We start from the raw sequence: 14,823 nt of genomic DNA, 5'->3' as shown, positions 1-14,823 counted from the left end.
GTTTAACAAACATTTCCGTGGTCGTAACGTTAACGGGGGGAAAAACAACAGGCACAAGCAAGAGTATGAAAGAGTCGCAGGAGTAAAATTAAAGCAATCAATCCAGCAGGATTTAAGTGACAAGTGGAATTTGACCCATCAAACACAGGAAATAGATGGTTGAAAAGGACAGATCCTCAGGTGGGTGGGGCATGCGTGTGCTAATGCTAAAAAGCCAACAGAACAGCTGCCAACGGTGATGACCACTGCTGCCATACGCGCACACACACACACACACACACACACACACACACACACACACACACACACACACACACACACACACACACACACACACACAATCCTTGTGGGGACCAAACAATCAATTCCCTTTCAAAATCCTATTTTCCCTAACCCTAAGCCTAAACCTAAACCTGAACCTAATGCCTAACCCTAACCATAATTGTAACCCTAACTCTAAACCTAACCCCTAAGCCTAAAATAGCATTTTTCCTTGTGGTGAGCGGCGAAATGTCCCAACTTGTCCGAATGTTCCTTGTTTTACTATCCTTGTGAGGACTTCTTGTCCCCAGAAGGAAAGTAAATCCCAAAACACACACACACACACACACACACACACACACACACACACACACACACACACACACACACACACACACACACACACACACACACACACACACACACACACACACACACACACACAGGGCAGGCAAGGCCAGGCAGCTGTCAGAGACAGACACAGGCAGACATATCCTGGGCCTCCTGCGTTACCTTATAAGGAAGAAGGTCCCTTAAAATGATGACCTGTTTCAGACCTATTCTGATTATCCTGGTCAACTCTCACTGGGCTTGGTGTCACTTGACCGTGAAACAAGTAAAAAAAAAGATTTTACAATGGTGTTCAAAGTGATTTTCTTTTTCCTTTTTCACCCCTGCTGGTATCAGAATATGGTATTTGTTTAGCCTCATTATTGGAGTGGTATTCGTTGTGTATCATTGCTTTGTTGTTTATCTGTTATCTGCTAGCTCCGAATGCAATGTTTTATGTATTTATGATAAATGTAAAACATAAAGTAGTTTGGCTACATATAGTGTCTAATACATGTTGTTGAATGTCTGATATGTCTCCTCTGTGCCTGTCATGGAAGGATTCAACATGGATGTCAGTGCCGGAACTTTTGAGGAACATAAAGGCTGAATGAATCAGAGACATATTTTCACTATTGCCATCCTTTGGTGAATACCCTTCACATTTCACAGCAAACAAATGTATGGTGTTTCATAATGTTTTTATTCTCAAAAGAAAATTATAATTGTGCTTTTTTTTTGTTAGACTTTAAACGGAAACTGTTGACCCTAGCTGTGAACAGACAGTGATCTGTTGTTCAGATCATCCCTCCACCCTCCCTACAGACAGTGATCTGTTGTTCAGATCATCCCTCCACCCTCTCTACAGACAGTGATCTGTTGTTCAGATCATCCCTCCACCCTCCCTACAGACAGTGATCTGTTGTTCAGATCATCCCTCCACCCTCCCTACAGACAGTGATCTGCTGTTCAGATCATCCCTCCACCCTCCCTACAGACAGTGATCTGTTGTTCAGATCATCCCTCCACCCTCCCTACAGACAGTGATCTGTTGTTCAGATCATCCCTCCACCCTCCCTACAGACAGTGATCTGCTGTTCAGATCATCCCTCCACCCTCCCTACAGACAGTGATCTGTTGTTCTTCATCAACATGGTTCCTCATCCCTCATTATGATCCATACTACAGTACAAATACAGGGAATCCTGAAGGGTTGTGTTCACACGCTCTCTATCTACTGCTGTGATAACCCCCAGTAAATATACCCCCCCCCCCATCCTCTCCTCATCACGGTATCTAGTAAATATACCCCCCCAGCCTCTCCACAGCACGGTATCTAGTAAATATACCCCCCCAGCCTCTCCACAGCACGGTATCTAGTAAATATACCCCCCTAGCCTCTCCACAGCACGGTATCTAGTAAATATAGCCCCCTATCCTCTCTTCATCACGGTATCTAGTAAATATACCCCTCTAGCCTCTCCACAGCACGGTATCTAGTACATATACCCCCCTAGCGACTCCACATCACAGTATCTAGTAAATATATCCCCTACCCTCTCCTCATCACGGTATCTAGTAAATATACCCCCCTAGCCTCTCCTCATCACTGTATCTAGTAAATATACCCCCTAGCCTCTCCTCATCACGGTATCTAGTAAATATACCCCCTAGCCTCTCCTCATCACGGTATCTAGTAAATATACCCCCCCTAGCCTCTCCACAGCACGGTATCTAGTAAATATATCCCCTAGCCTCTCCTCAGCACGGTATCTAGTAAATATACCCCTCTAGCCTCTCCACATCACGGTATCTAGTAAATATATCCCCTAGCCTCTCCTCAGCACGGTATCTAGTAAATATACCCCCCCTAGCTTCTCCTCATCACGGTATCTAGTAAATATACCCCCCCTAGCCTCTCCACATCATGGTATCTAGTAAATATACCCCTCTAGCCTCTCCACAGCACGGTATCTAGTAAATATATCCCCTAGCCTCTCCTCAACACGGTATCTAGTAAATATACCCCCCTATCCTCTCCTCATCACGGTATCTAGTAAATATATCCCCTATCCTCTCCACAGCACGGTATCTAGTAAATATATCCCCTATCCTCTCCACAGCACAGTATCTAGTAAATATATCCCCTATCCTCTCCACAGCACGGTATCTAGTAAATATACCCCCTAGCCTCTCCACAGCACGGTATCTAGTAAATATACCCCCCTATCCTCTCCACAGCACGGTATCTAGTAAATATATCCCCTATCCTCTCCACAGCACGGTATCTAGTAAATATATCCCCTAGCCTCTCCTCATCACGGTATCTAGTAAATATAGCCCCCTAGCCTCTCCACAGCACGGTATCTAGTAAATATACCCCCCTAGCCTCTCCTCAGCACGGTATCTAGTAAATATATCCCCTATCCTCTCCACAGCACGGTATCTAGTAAATATATCCCCTATCCTCTCCACAGCACGGTATCTAGTAAATATATCCCTAGCCTCTCCTCATCACGGTATCTAGTAAATATAGCCCCCTAGCCTCTCCTCATCACGGTATCCAGTGAGACTATACTGTGGTTGCATCCCAATGCCACTCTATTAACTAGTGTGCATTTCTTTGGACCAGGACCATACGGGCTTAGGGAAATAGGGTCTAGGGCTCTGGTCCAATGTAGTGCCCTACATAGGGAGAATGGTCCCATTTAGGACGCAGACAGAGAAATGCTCTCACATAATCGTGATGGAACACGGTCAGGCCAATACCTCATAGTGTTGGTTCACTGTCTGAAACGGGACATAGTGTAACACACAACACCTCGCCATCCTTCCACCATCTCTCATCTCTCCCATTTAGATGACTAGACAGGTGTAGGTATCTATACTGTCATGATACATTTCTAAAACAATGTGACCTTTTGTTCTTAAGAGAGACTACAACAATGAGAGTTGTGAAGTAGTGTTGTTGTGTGAAGAGATTCACCAGGAGATTTACATTTACATTTACATTTACGTCATTTAGCAGACGCTCTTATCCAGAGCGACTTACAAATTGGTGCATTCACCTTATGATATCCAGTGGAACAACCACTTTACAATAGTTTCTCAATATGTATTTAACCTAGCTATTATTCTCCAACATAGGTACAAGAAGAGTTGTAGGAAGCCTTGGTTTTAAACAGTTATCTTGTGTAAATGCTTAGAATAGACATATTAAAGTAGGTTGGCTAGAGACACTCCCTTTGGGTACATCAACATCACAACACACACAGTACAGCAGCTACACATGGAATACCGCAGTTCAAAATGGTGACGGTGGGGGGTCCTCGCATTCCTATTGGGCCTTACCGGCCCAAGATTCTATATTGAAAAAACCTTCTCTGTCTCCTGATAAGATACAAAGCCAGAGTGTATGGGGGGATGGAGGGAGGTGACTAATAAGGAGCTGGGGCAGAGTACGTTACTTCCGGAAGCTTCCACAATGTGCAGCCGCCGACCCCTGTTACCCAGCATGCCCCTAAAAGGAGAGAGAGGAGCCAATCGGAAAGAGGCTATCACCCGGCTGCTGCCACAGGCTGGCCCCAAGACACGTTGAGCCAAGCAGACGGAGAGAGAGGAGGGTCTGGACTCTGGACACTGATTGTTATCCCCTCCTCTCTCCTCTCTCTTGGCTTCCAACCCCATTACTCCTCTCTCTCTCTCTCTCTCTCTCTATCATTCTCTGTGTGTCTCTCTCTCTTTCACTTCCCTCCCCCCTCTTAACTTCTAACCCCCCCTTCCTACCCTCCTTTGCCCCCTCCTCCTCTCAGCTGTCTGGCATATTTTTGGGTCCTCACTCTCAAACATTCCACAACGGCTCTTGGTTGGCAAATATACACAGGCACTATCCCACCACAGACACTATCCCACCACAGACGCTATCCCACCACAGACCCTATCCCACCACAGATGCTATCTGACCACAGACACTATCCCACCACAGACACAGCCCACCACAGACACAATCCCACCACAGACACAATCCCACCACAGACACTATCCCACCACAGACACTACCCACCACAGACACAATCCCACCACAGATGCTATCCCACCACAGACACAATCCGACCACAGGCCCTATCCCACCATAGGCCCTACCCCACCACAGGCCCTATCCACCACAGGCCCTATCCCACCACAGGCCCTACCCCACCACAGGCCCTACCCCACCACAGGCCCTACCCCACCACAGGCCCTACCCTACCACAGGCCCTACCCTACCACAGGCCCTATCAGCAGACCCCCTAGGAGGTCTAAAGTTACACCCCCACATCATCTACCCTCTCTGACAGACACCCCATATCTCAGCTTAGTCATTATAACGTGACTGTATCTCGGTCATGGATAGGAGGATAGTTTCAGTGAATGGAGATGAAATTTCAAGCTTCAAGTTTCAGTTATGCTATGTAAATAAAATACAGTGTCTGTGTTAAGTTGTGACTTCAACATTTCACTCCGTGTTGGGATGAGATGACAGCCAGTAAGGAGTCAGTCATGATTGATGTGAATAAATAATGGTTTGCTTGTCTGTTATGAGCCAAAAGGTGTGGGATAGGGTAAACAAATCATGCCATTCATCAACATGATAACAGACCTGACGGATAAATAAGCTTCTGTCACATTCAGTGACAACACTTGTAGGCTATTTGAGATACATTCATACACAAAATAAAAATATCAACACTCTCAATGTATGCTTTAGTCATTTATAATCATTATCAATATGCAAATGAATATGCAAATTATGTAAAAACATGGCGATTAATTGTGTGTCCTCCATTCTTTTCACTTAATTTTCTCTCCTTTATAACACAATAACAAACAGGGTCAAATCTGATACAACAGTAAATTATTTTAGCTCCACCAATAGGAAGGGCCATAAATTCCTTGACAGTTTTAATGTATCTGAATACGGTCATGAATGGTCTGAGCTAATCACAGGTCTTCAAAGGTCAGTCTGTTAACACCTACTTCATCATGACACAACTATAATCAACCATAACACTATAATGGGAAAAAATCTAGAAATAATCCCTTTCAGTTCACTCTGCCAACCAATTGTTATTTTTGTACCAGCCAGCCAGTCAGGGGGCGGGACTAGAACCCTCCGTCTCCTAGGTAACAACACTCAGTTTTAGATGGCGTTCCGTCACAAAGAAGGCCCTGAGTGACACAGGATAGACTTTCTAGTGAACCGTTTATCTAGCAGCTCTTATTTGGGCTTCTGTGAACTCCTGGTCCCGCCCACAGGCCCCAGGCCCCCGGCCCCGGGACAAAGGGGGAATATTTAAGGGACACCTTTCACCCTCACCCTTTGTCCCAGTGGAAACTCCAGTCTTGGCGTACAACTTGGTGAGTGTCTTCCTTCTGTTATTGTTCCTGTTCCAGTACGGATCGGTAACACTGTTTCTCTATTGGACTCAGTACTGTCTATAACACTGTTTCTCTATTGGACTCAGTACTGTCTATAACACTGTTTCTCTATTGGACTCAGTACTGTTTATAACACTGTTTCTCTATTGGACTCAGTACTGTCTATAACACTGTTTCTCTATTGGACTCAGTACTGCCCTGTGCTTGTAGAAGATGTATTTCACTATTGGACTACCACTACTTCAGAGAGACGACAGAGAGAGGGGAGAGGAGGATGGCTAGATGACTTGGTGGTGTTAGGAAGGATTCACACTTTTGTGAGCTACTCTTGGGAAGCATGGTGCCGCTGTGTTGTTGTGGTTTTGGAAAGGGAAGAAGGATGTTGGTTTATCAGCCGGGAGCTGCTGCTGTGGTTGAAAGAGAGAGCACATCACCACATGTAGAGTTAATGCCTACAACGGATGTCTGTCTACTTCTAATTGGCTGTGAGAGAATGATGTTTTGAGGTTGTTGAGAGAAGGAATAAAGGGTGGAGAAAGAAAGAGAGCTGAAAGGAGCTGAATGGGGAGACAGGAAGACAGTGCATGTAGTTCAGCAGTCTGCAGCAGCTAGGCTTGTTGTCATTGATTGACAGGCCATGCTGGTGGCAACACGTGTGAACATTGATCTGTGGCTCTGGTGGATTGACCAGGGGGTCAGACAGACGAACAGATCGCCCGCTGTGGAGCGCCAGGCCTCCAGACTTCTGACCACTGGACACATCTACCAATGAAGGGAGCTGTCATGCCAGGGCTGGCTGGCCGGTTGGCTGGATGGATGGTTGGTTGGCTGGTTGGTTGGTTGGTTGGCTGGTTGGTTGGTTGGCTGGCTGGCAGGGAAGGAGGGATGAAGCGATGGAAAGATACAGCAAGAGGATAATGGATTGAGGAATAGAGGGATAGAGGGAGAGGGGGATGTAATGGAAAGATGGACTGGAGGGACAGAAACACATGCTCTGAAGGGAGCTGTCAGACCAAGGCTGGCTGAAGAGAGGGATGGAGAGGGACAGTAACTGGAGTATGGAGGGATAGATAGAGGAAAGCAGGGAGGGATAGATGGACAGTAACAGGAGTATGGAGGGATAGATAGATTAAGAGGAGGTTGGGTGGAGGAATAGAGGGACAGTAACACATGCTCTCCAGCTCCCCTACAAAGCATACAGGAGTTACTATTGTGCCGACAGTTACTTGGCCACCACTGTTACTTGTCAACAGACAAGCTACTTCAGCTGTGACATAGCTCTGTTAGAGATAGGGGAGGAGGAGGAGAGAGGGGCGGATGAGGAGAGAGGGGAGGATGAGGAGAGAGGGGAGAAGGTAGTGTTCCGTGTGGCTGCTGTTTGGAATGACAAGGGCCATGGTTAAGAATAGAGACAGTAGTGTGGGGGGGCTCTACTATGTCCCTGTTTGGCTTTACAGGGCAGCTCTGACAAAGAGGGAGAAGATTTGTTATCAGTGGTCAGTAAGAGTACTAGGTTATTTCAATAACACTTTTGAAAAGTTATTTCTAGGAACATTTCAATTTATTTGCACTTTAAAATACTGAAATTACGACAACATAAAAAAAACTATATCATGGCACATTAGGCATTATATTAAACAATAATGATAACATATTAATTCACCAGTCACCTCCTTGGAGGATGTCTTTAACGTAACTGATTCCTAAATGTACTGTACAGTGCCTTCGGAAAGTGTTCAGACCCTTTGTCATTTTCCACATTTTGTTACGTTACAGTCTTATTCTAAAACGGATTCAATCATTTTTTTCACGTCAACAGTGAAGAGGCGACTCTGGGATGCTGGCCTTCTAGCCAGAGTTCCTCTGTTCAGTGTCTGTGTTCTTTTGCCCATCTTAATATTTTATTTTAATTGGCCAGTCTGAGATATGGCTTTTTCTTTGCAACTCTGCCTAGAAGGCCAGCATCCCGGAGTCGCCTTTTCACTGTTGACGTTGAGACTGGTGTTTTGCGGGTACTATTTAATGAAGCTGCCAGTTGAGGACTTGTGAGGCGTCTGTTTCTCAAACTAGACACTCTAATGTACTTGTCCTCTTGCTCAGTTGTGCACCGGGGCCTCCCACTCCTCTTTCTATTCTGGTTAGAGCCAGTTTACTCAGTTATCTGAAGGGGAGTAGTACACAGCGTTGTATGAGATCTTCAGTTTCTTGGCAATTTCTCGCATGGAATAGCCTTATTTCTCAGAACAAGAATAGACTGACGAGTTTCAGAAGAAAGGCTTTGCTTCTGGCCATTTTGAGCCTGTAATTGAACCCACAAATGTTGATGCTCCAGATACTCAACTAGTCTAAAGAAGGCCAGTTTTATTTCTACTTTAATCAGAACAACAGTTTTCAGCTGTGCTAATATAATTGCAAAAGGGTTTTCTAATGATCAATTAGCCTTTTAAAAATGATAAACTTGGATTAGCTAACACAATGTGCCATTGGAACACGAGCTGATAATGGGCCTCTGTATGCCTATGTAGATATTCCATAAAAAAACAGCCGTTTCCATCTACAATAGTCATTTACAACATTAACAATGTCTACACTGTATTTCTGATCAATTTGATGTTATTTTAATGGACAAAAAAATGAGCTTTTCTTTCATAAACAAGGACATTTCTAAGTGACCCCAAACTTTTGAACGGTAGTGTATGTAAATGTGATACTTCAGTTTTAAATTTTATAAATTAGCAAACATTTCTAAAAACCTGTTTTTGCTTTGTCATTATCGGATATTGTGTGTAGGTTGATGAGGAAAATACAATTTAATACATTTTAGAATAAGGCTGTAATGTAACAATCTGGAAAACTTATAGGTGTCTGAATACTTCCCGAAGGCACTGTAGCAATAGTGCATAAATGTAACTGTTAATGCAGTGGTAGCCTCAACTAATGTACATGGTGTTTTCTATAGATAGATAAACTTGGGTAAATACTGTATCTATGTACATCACAGTGTTAACGTGCTCAGACAGAGCTCTTACCAACGTGTCTCTCCTCCTAACAGAAGGCCATCTGAATCAAGACCAATCATGTGTGACGACGACGAGACTACCGCCCTCGTGTGCGACAACGGCTCTGGCCTCGTCAAGGCTGGGTTCGCCGGTGATGATGCTCCCCGCGCTGTGTTCCCATCAATCGTTGGACGTCCCCGTCACCAGGTATGCTAAAAAAACGGATAGCCGTTGGCCGTTACTAACTGATTTGTTTGTTTACTTAGGTCATGACGTTAAAGATACTAGACTATATTTAGATAATGTAGTGCAGTTTACGTTTGTAGCGTTGCGTTGGTAATGAGACCCACATCTAGCCATGCGTAAAAGTTTGCGTAAAGTTCAATTAATGTGTTGTGCGTATTGTGAACTCTCCTGACCGTGTTTGATCTCTATACAGGGCGTGATGGTGGGTATGGGACAGAAGGACAGCTATGTGGGAGACGAGGCTCAGAGCAAGAGAGGTATCCTGACTCTGAAGTACCCCATCGAGCACGGCATCATCACCAACTGGGACGACATGGAGAAGGTGGGTCCCAGAGACAAGACGCTACTAGAGATATTAGACATTTGTGAATGATCGTAAGATGATAAAAGCAGAACTTCATATCTCAAGATACACATATACTTAGAGACAAGAAGCTAATGACACTTGGGATACTATCCAATATGATGCAAATAGCCTTATGAAACTTAAGATATGACGATATTTCAACACACATAACACATCCATATTAAAAATGTATAAAACAAAAAAAAAGGAATATAGGAAATATTTTATGGCTACATTATGCAAAACAACATGACTTCCAATGGGACAGCGAAATCTTTTTCTATCTCACAATGTGTTCTGTTCTCCAGAACTTCTCTGACCATCTCTCTCCTCCTTCTTCCATCAGATCTGGCACCACACCTTTTACAACGAGCTGCGCGTGGCCCCTGAGGAGCACCCCACCCTGCTCACTGAGGCCCCCCTGAACCCCAAGGCCAACAGGGAGAAGATGACCCAGATCATGTTTGAGACCTTCAACGTCCCCGCCATGTATGTCGCCATCCAGGCTGTGCTGTCCCTGTACGCCTCCGGTCGTACCACCGGTGAGATTCCACAGGACACCCGACTATCACATTGCATACCACAATACCATATGCACAATAAATACTATACCACAATACCATATACACAATAAATACCATACCACAATACCATATACACAATAAACACCATACCACAATACCATATACACAATAAATACCATACCACAATACCATATACACTATAAATACCATACCACAATACCATATACACAATAAATACCATACCACAATACCATATACACAATAAATACCATACCACAATACCATATACACAATAAACAAATGGTATAATGCTACAGGCACAATATTTTCTACTCCTATGACGACATGGTTTGACATTAATAAGTGCTGTTTACATTACTCACATAATGTTCTTTAGACCAAGTCTGGGCAACTCCAGTCCATTGGGGGCCTGATTGGTGTCACACTTTCCCCCCATACCCTAACAAACACAGCTGATTTAAACTAATTGCATTCTAAACTGAAGATCATGATTAGGTGATTATTGGAGTCAGGTGTGTTAGCTGGGGACTGGGGCAAAAGTGTGACACCAATCAGGCCCCCAATGGACTGGAGTTGCCCAGGCCTGATTTAGACACTTTAAGGGTAGTGATCCATTGCAGTCTCACAAGACATCCAACCACAAGCTATACGTGAAAAGCAGCAGGTCTGTGTCCACCTCCTTCCTCATCTGATAATCCATCCTCTCCTCAGGTATTGTGCTGGACTCTGGTGATGGTGTGACCCACAACGTACCCATCTATGAGGGTTATGCTCTGCCCCATGCCATCATGCGTCTGGATCTGGCCGGTCGCGACCTCACTGACTACCTGATGAAGATCCTGACTGAGCGCGGCTACTCCTTTGTGACCACCGGTAAGATGGCCACCAAGAACCAAGATTTCTATAGACAGGATCACATTATACAGAGACAAGTTGAGAGAACATGATCTTGGTAAGATAAAGTATAAGCCTATCTATGATATGTTATTTAGTATACTAGGATTCAACCAACATCAAGATAAGCCTATCTATAATATGTTATTTATTATAAACTGGGTGGTTCGAGCACTGAATGCTGATTGACTGACAGCCATGGTATATCAGACCGTATACCACAGGTATGACAAAACATTTATTTTTACTGCTCTAATTACGTTGGTAAGCAGTTTATAATAGCAATAAGGCACCTCGGAGGTTTGTGGTATATGGCCAATATACCATGGCTAATGGCTGCATCCAGGCACTCCACGTTGCGTCGTGGTTAAGAACAGCCCTTAGCCGTGGTATACAGTGCCTTGCAAAAGTATTCATCCCGCTTGGCGTTTTCTCCTATTTTGTTGTATTACAACCAGTAATTTAAATAGATTTTTATTTGGTTTTAAAAAATAAATAAAAAAACGGAAAAGTGGTGCGTGTATATGTATTCACCCCTTTGCTATGAAGCCCCTAAATAAGATCTGCTGCAACCAATTACCTTCAGAAGTCTATGAGGCTCAATGTAGCGTCTCAGGCTCTATGTAGCGTCTATGAGGCTCTATGTAGTGTCTCAGGCTCTATGTAGCGTCTCAGGCTCTATGTAGCGTCTATGAGGCTCTATGTAGCATCTTTGAGGCTCTATGTAGCGTCTTTGAGGCTCTATGTAGCGTCTTTGAGGCTCTATGTAGCGTCTTTGAGGCTCTATGTACTCGTCTATGAGGCTCTATGTAGCGTATATGAGGCTCTATGTAGCATCTAACGTTGGACTTGATTCACCAACACCCTGAATCTCCCCACTACAGCCGAGCGTGAGATCGTGCGGGACATCAAGGAGAAGCTGTGCTACGTGGCCCTGGACTTTGAGAATGAGATGGCCACCGCTGCCTCCTCCTCCTCTCTGGAGAAGAGCTACGAGCTGCCCGACGGTCAGGTCATCACCATTGGTAACGAGCGTTTCCGTTGCCCAGAGACTCTCTTCCAGCCTTCCTTCATTGGTGCGTATCTCTCGCTCTCTCTCAATTCAATTCAATTTCAATGTAATTTAAGGGGCTTTATTGGCATGGGAAACATATGTTAACATTGCCAAAGCAAGTGAAATAGATAATAAACAAAAGTGAAATAAACAATACAAATGTAACAGTAAACATTACAGTAACAAAAGTTCCAAAATAATGAAGACATTTCAAATGTCATATTATGTCTATATAGTGTTGTAATGATGTGCAAATAGTTAAAGTACGAAAGGGAAAATAAATAAACATAAATATGGGTTGTATTTACAATGTGGGTTGTATTTACAATGGTGTTTGTTCTTCACTGGTTGCCCTTTTCTTGTGGCAACAGGTCACAAATCCATCTTATGGGAGTTTATCAAAATTGGATTTGTTTTCAAATGCTTTTTCTCTCTCTCTCTCACTGTATCTCTGGTTTCTCTACAGTAGACCATGTTCACCTTACCATGTATCTCTTCACACACTTACTTTCAGATTTGACTCCATGTTGCCATACATCACGTGGCAAACTCATTCCACGGAGGGAAGAGTGTCTGTGGGTTTTCAATCCTCCCTTTTATTTGATTGATGAATTAAGGTCTAATTAGTAAGGAACAGGAAAGACCAAAAACTTGCAGACACTAGGCCCTCCCTGCCATACATGTCACAACACTGTCCTTTAGTGTCCAATGGACATTGCCATTCTGTTACTGTTAGATTCCACACACATAGCCATTTAATGTAAGCATCATTTATCTATTCCTTACATGTCTAACTCCTGTTGGTCACCTACGTCCTGTCTGTGGAGGTGTCGTTGCTCACCAAGTGTCTCTTCTCATCTCACCTGCTCAGGTATGGAGTCCGCTGGTATCCATGAGACCGCCTACAACAGCATCATGAAGTGTGACATTGACATCCGTAAGGACCTGTACGCCAACAATGTCCTGTCCGGCGGTACCACCATGTACCCTGGTATTGCTGACCGTATGCAGAAGGAGATCACCGCTCTGGCCCCCAGCACTATGAAGATCAAGGTGGGGGAACATTTCTATTCAACACAGGAGGAACTAGGTTCCAATGTCCACCAGGGTTGGAGTCAATTCCATTTCAATTCTCTCCTATGCTTTTCACTTAGGAAAATTAGGATTTGATATTGGAATTTGGTGTATTTTCTGAATTGAAATGGAATTGACCCCAACCCTGATGTCCACATTAGTGTACTAATGAATGAAGCCATGTCTTGGACGTGTATTCTATGTGGTATGGTAGTATGGACATTGGAACATTGACTATTTCCAACAATGTCAGAGCCGTGGATAGGCTGTAGGTTTACAGGAGTTGCCCCACTATCCTCCATGTTCAGCCAACTATCCTTTACTTTAAATAACAAACCATGTTTGCCTAATACTGTACACACACAACGCTGGTTGAAATCAGCAACACTCTCTGTCCACTGTGCTAGAGAGCACATAAGACTTCTGAAGAGTTCTTAACCAACCCTCTTTCCATACACTTCACTACAATAACATGCTAAATTGCATTTTGACTAGAATGGCTAACTCTGTATACCCACAGCTCTGATTTAAATAAGCAACACTTGTGCACTGAGCAGCAAAGAACCTTAGCCTCTGAGTTCTTAACCAACCCTCCACATCTCCTCCACCTCCTCCTCTCTTCTCCTCCTCTAGATCATCGCTCCCCCCGAGCGTAAGTACTCTGTGTGGATCGGCGGCTCCATCCTGGCCTCTCTCTCCACCTTCCAGCAGATGTGGATCAGTAAGCAGGAGTACGACGAGGCCGGCCCTTCCATCGTCCACAGGAAGTGCTTCTAAACATCCCATCTCCCCACACCTCCTCCATACACATACACCCTCCTTCTGTTGTCTGCCTTTGTACTGTATATACATGTTCTGTTGTAATAAAATAGTTGCTTGTAACAATAAGCATTGTTGTTGGATGTCTGTTCGGTTTGAGGGAACACATTCAGAATACATAAAATAGTGTTGTCTGATCTTCATTATAATTTGACTATCTGGGCCCTGAGGCTGTGTTTACACAGACCGCCCTCTTCAGACTCCCCCTCCCCACTCCGACCCCCCCATTGGTCTTTTGACCAATCAGATCAGCCCTTTTACCAACAATTGGGCTGCCTTTGTAAACACAGCCTAAGTAACATGAACTGTTGTAAATAATCAATCAACCACATGAGGAATCATAAGCATTTCTACCAAAACAAGATGACAGTAAAAGTGTGCCCATAGATTTCAACGATTCCAACCCTAGAAAACAAACCCACCGTGACCCATTCCTGAAAGTTAGGCCACAACCTTCTTGCATCCCAGCACATCCATGCCCTTTTCATCAAGCCTCTGACAAGCAGTAACCCTTCATTTAGCCAGTTTACCTCATCTGAAATAATAGTCGGGGGCCGGTTTCCCCAAAAAAACATCTTAAGGATAAATTCATCGTTGGAACCATTAGGATCCATTGGTTCTAAGATTAACTTAGCCTTAATATGCTTTTGAGAAAACAGGCCCAGGTTGGCTTGTATTTGACGGAACTACTTTGTTTTTGAACGTGATACTACAACGCCACCCTCAGTCTGACGGATGTATTGCATCTGCCAGAGAGGCGCTTAATTAAATGGTGTGTTTTCAAAGTGCTACAGGTGATTCTGATGGCAATAATTAAATAGCAGGAACAACTAGCGA

At 44.1% G+C, this 14,823-nt stretch overlaps 1 protein-coding gene across 1 annotated transcript; it reads left to right on the top strand.

The window, feature by feature from the left end:
* Positions 1–5,852: 5,852 nt before the first annotated feature.
* LOC106571104 (actin, alpha cardiac muscle) lies at positions 5,853–14,055 on the top strand. Its single transcript, XM_014143781.3, has 8 exons — positions 5,853–5,988; positions 9,062–9,215; positions 9,448–9,576; positions 9,947–10,142; positions 10,857–11,018; positions 11,924–12,115; positions 12,965–13,146; positions 13,801–14,055. Exons 2-8 carry the CDS (start codon positions 9,087–9,089, stop codon positions 13,942–13,944), a joined length of 1,134 nt encoding a protein of 377 aa, XP_013999256.1. The 5' UTR covers positions 5,853–5,988; positions 9,062–9,086; the 3' UTR covers positions 13,945–14,055.
* The last annotated feature ends 768 nt before the right edge of the window (positions 14,056–14,823 follow it).

Source organism: Salmo salar, chromosome 15 (assembly GCF_965601325.2).
Source record: "Salmo salar chromosome 15, fSalSal1, whole genome shotgun sequence".
In the NCBI taxonomy this organism is placed as follows: Eukaryota; Metazoa; Chordata; class Actinopteri; order Salmoniformes; family Salmonidae; genus Salmo; species Salmo salar.
This window is presented reverse-complemented; position numbering and strand designations above follow the sequence as displayed.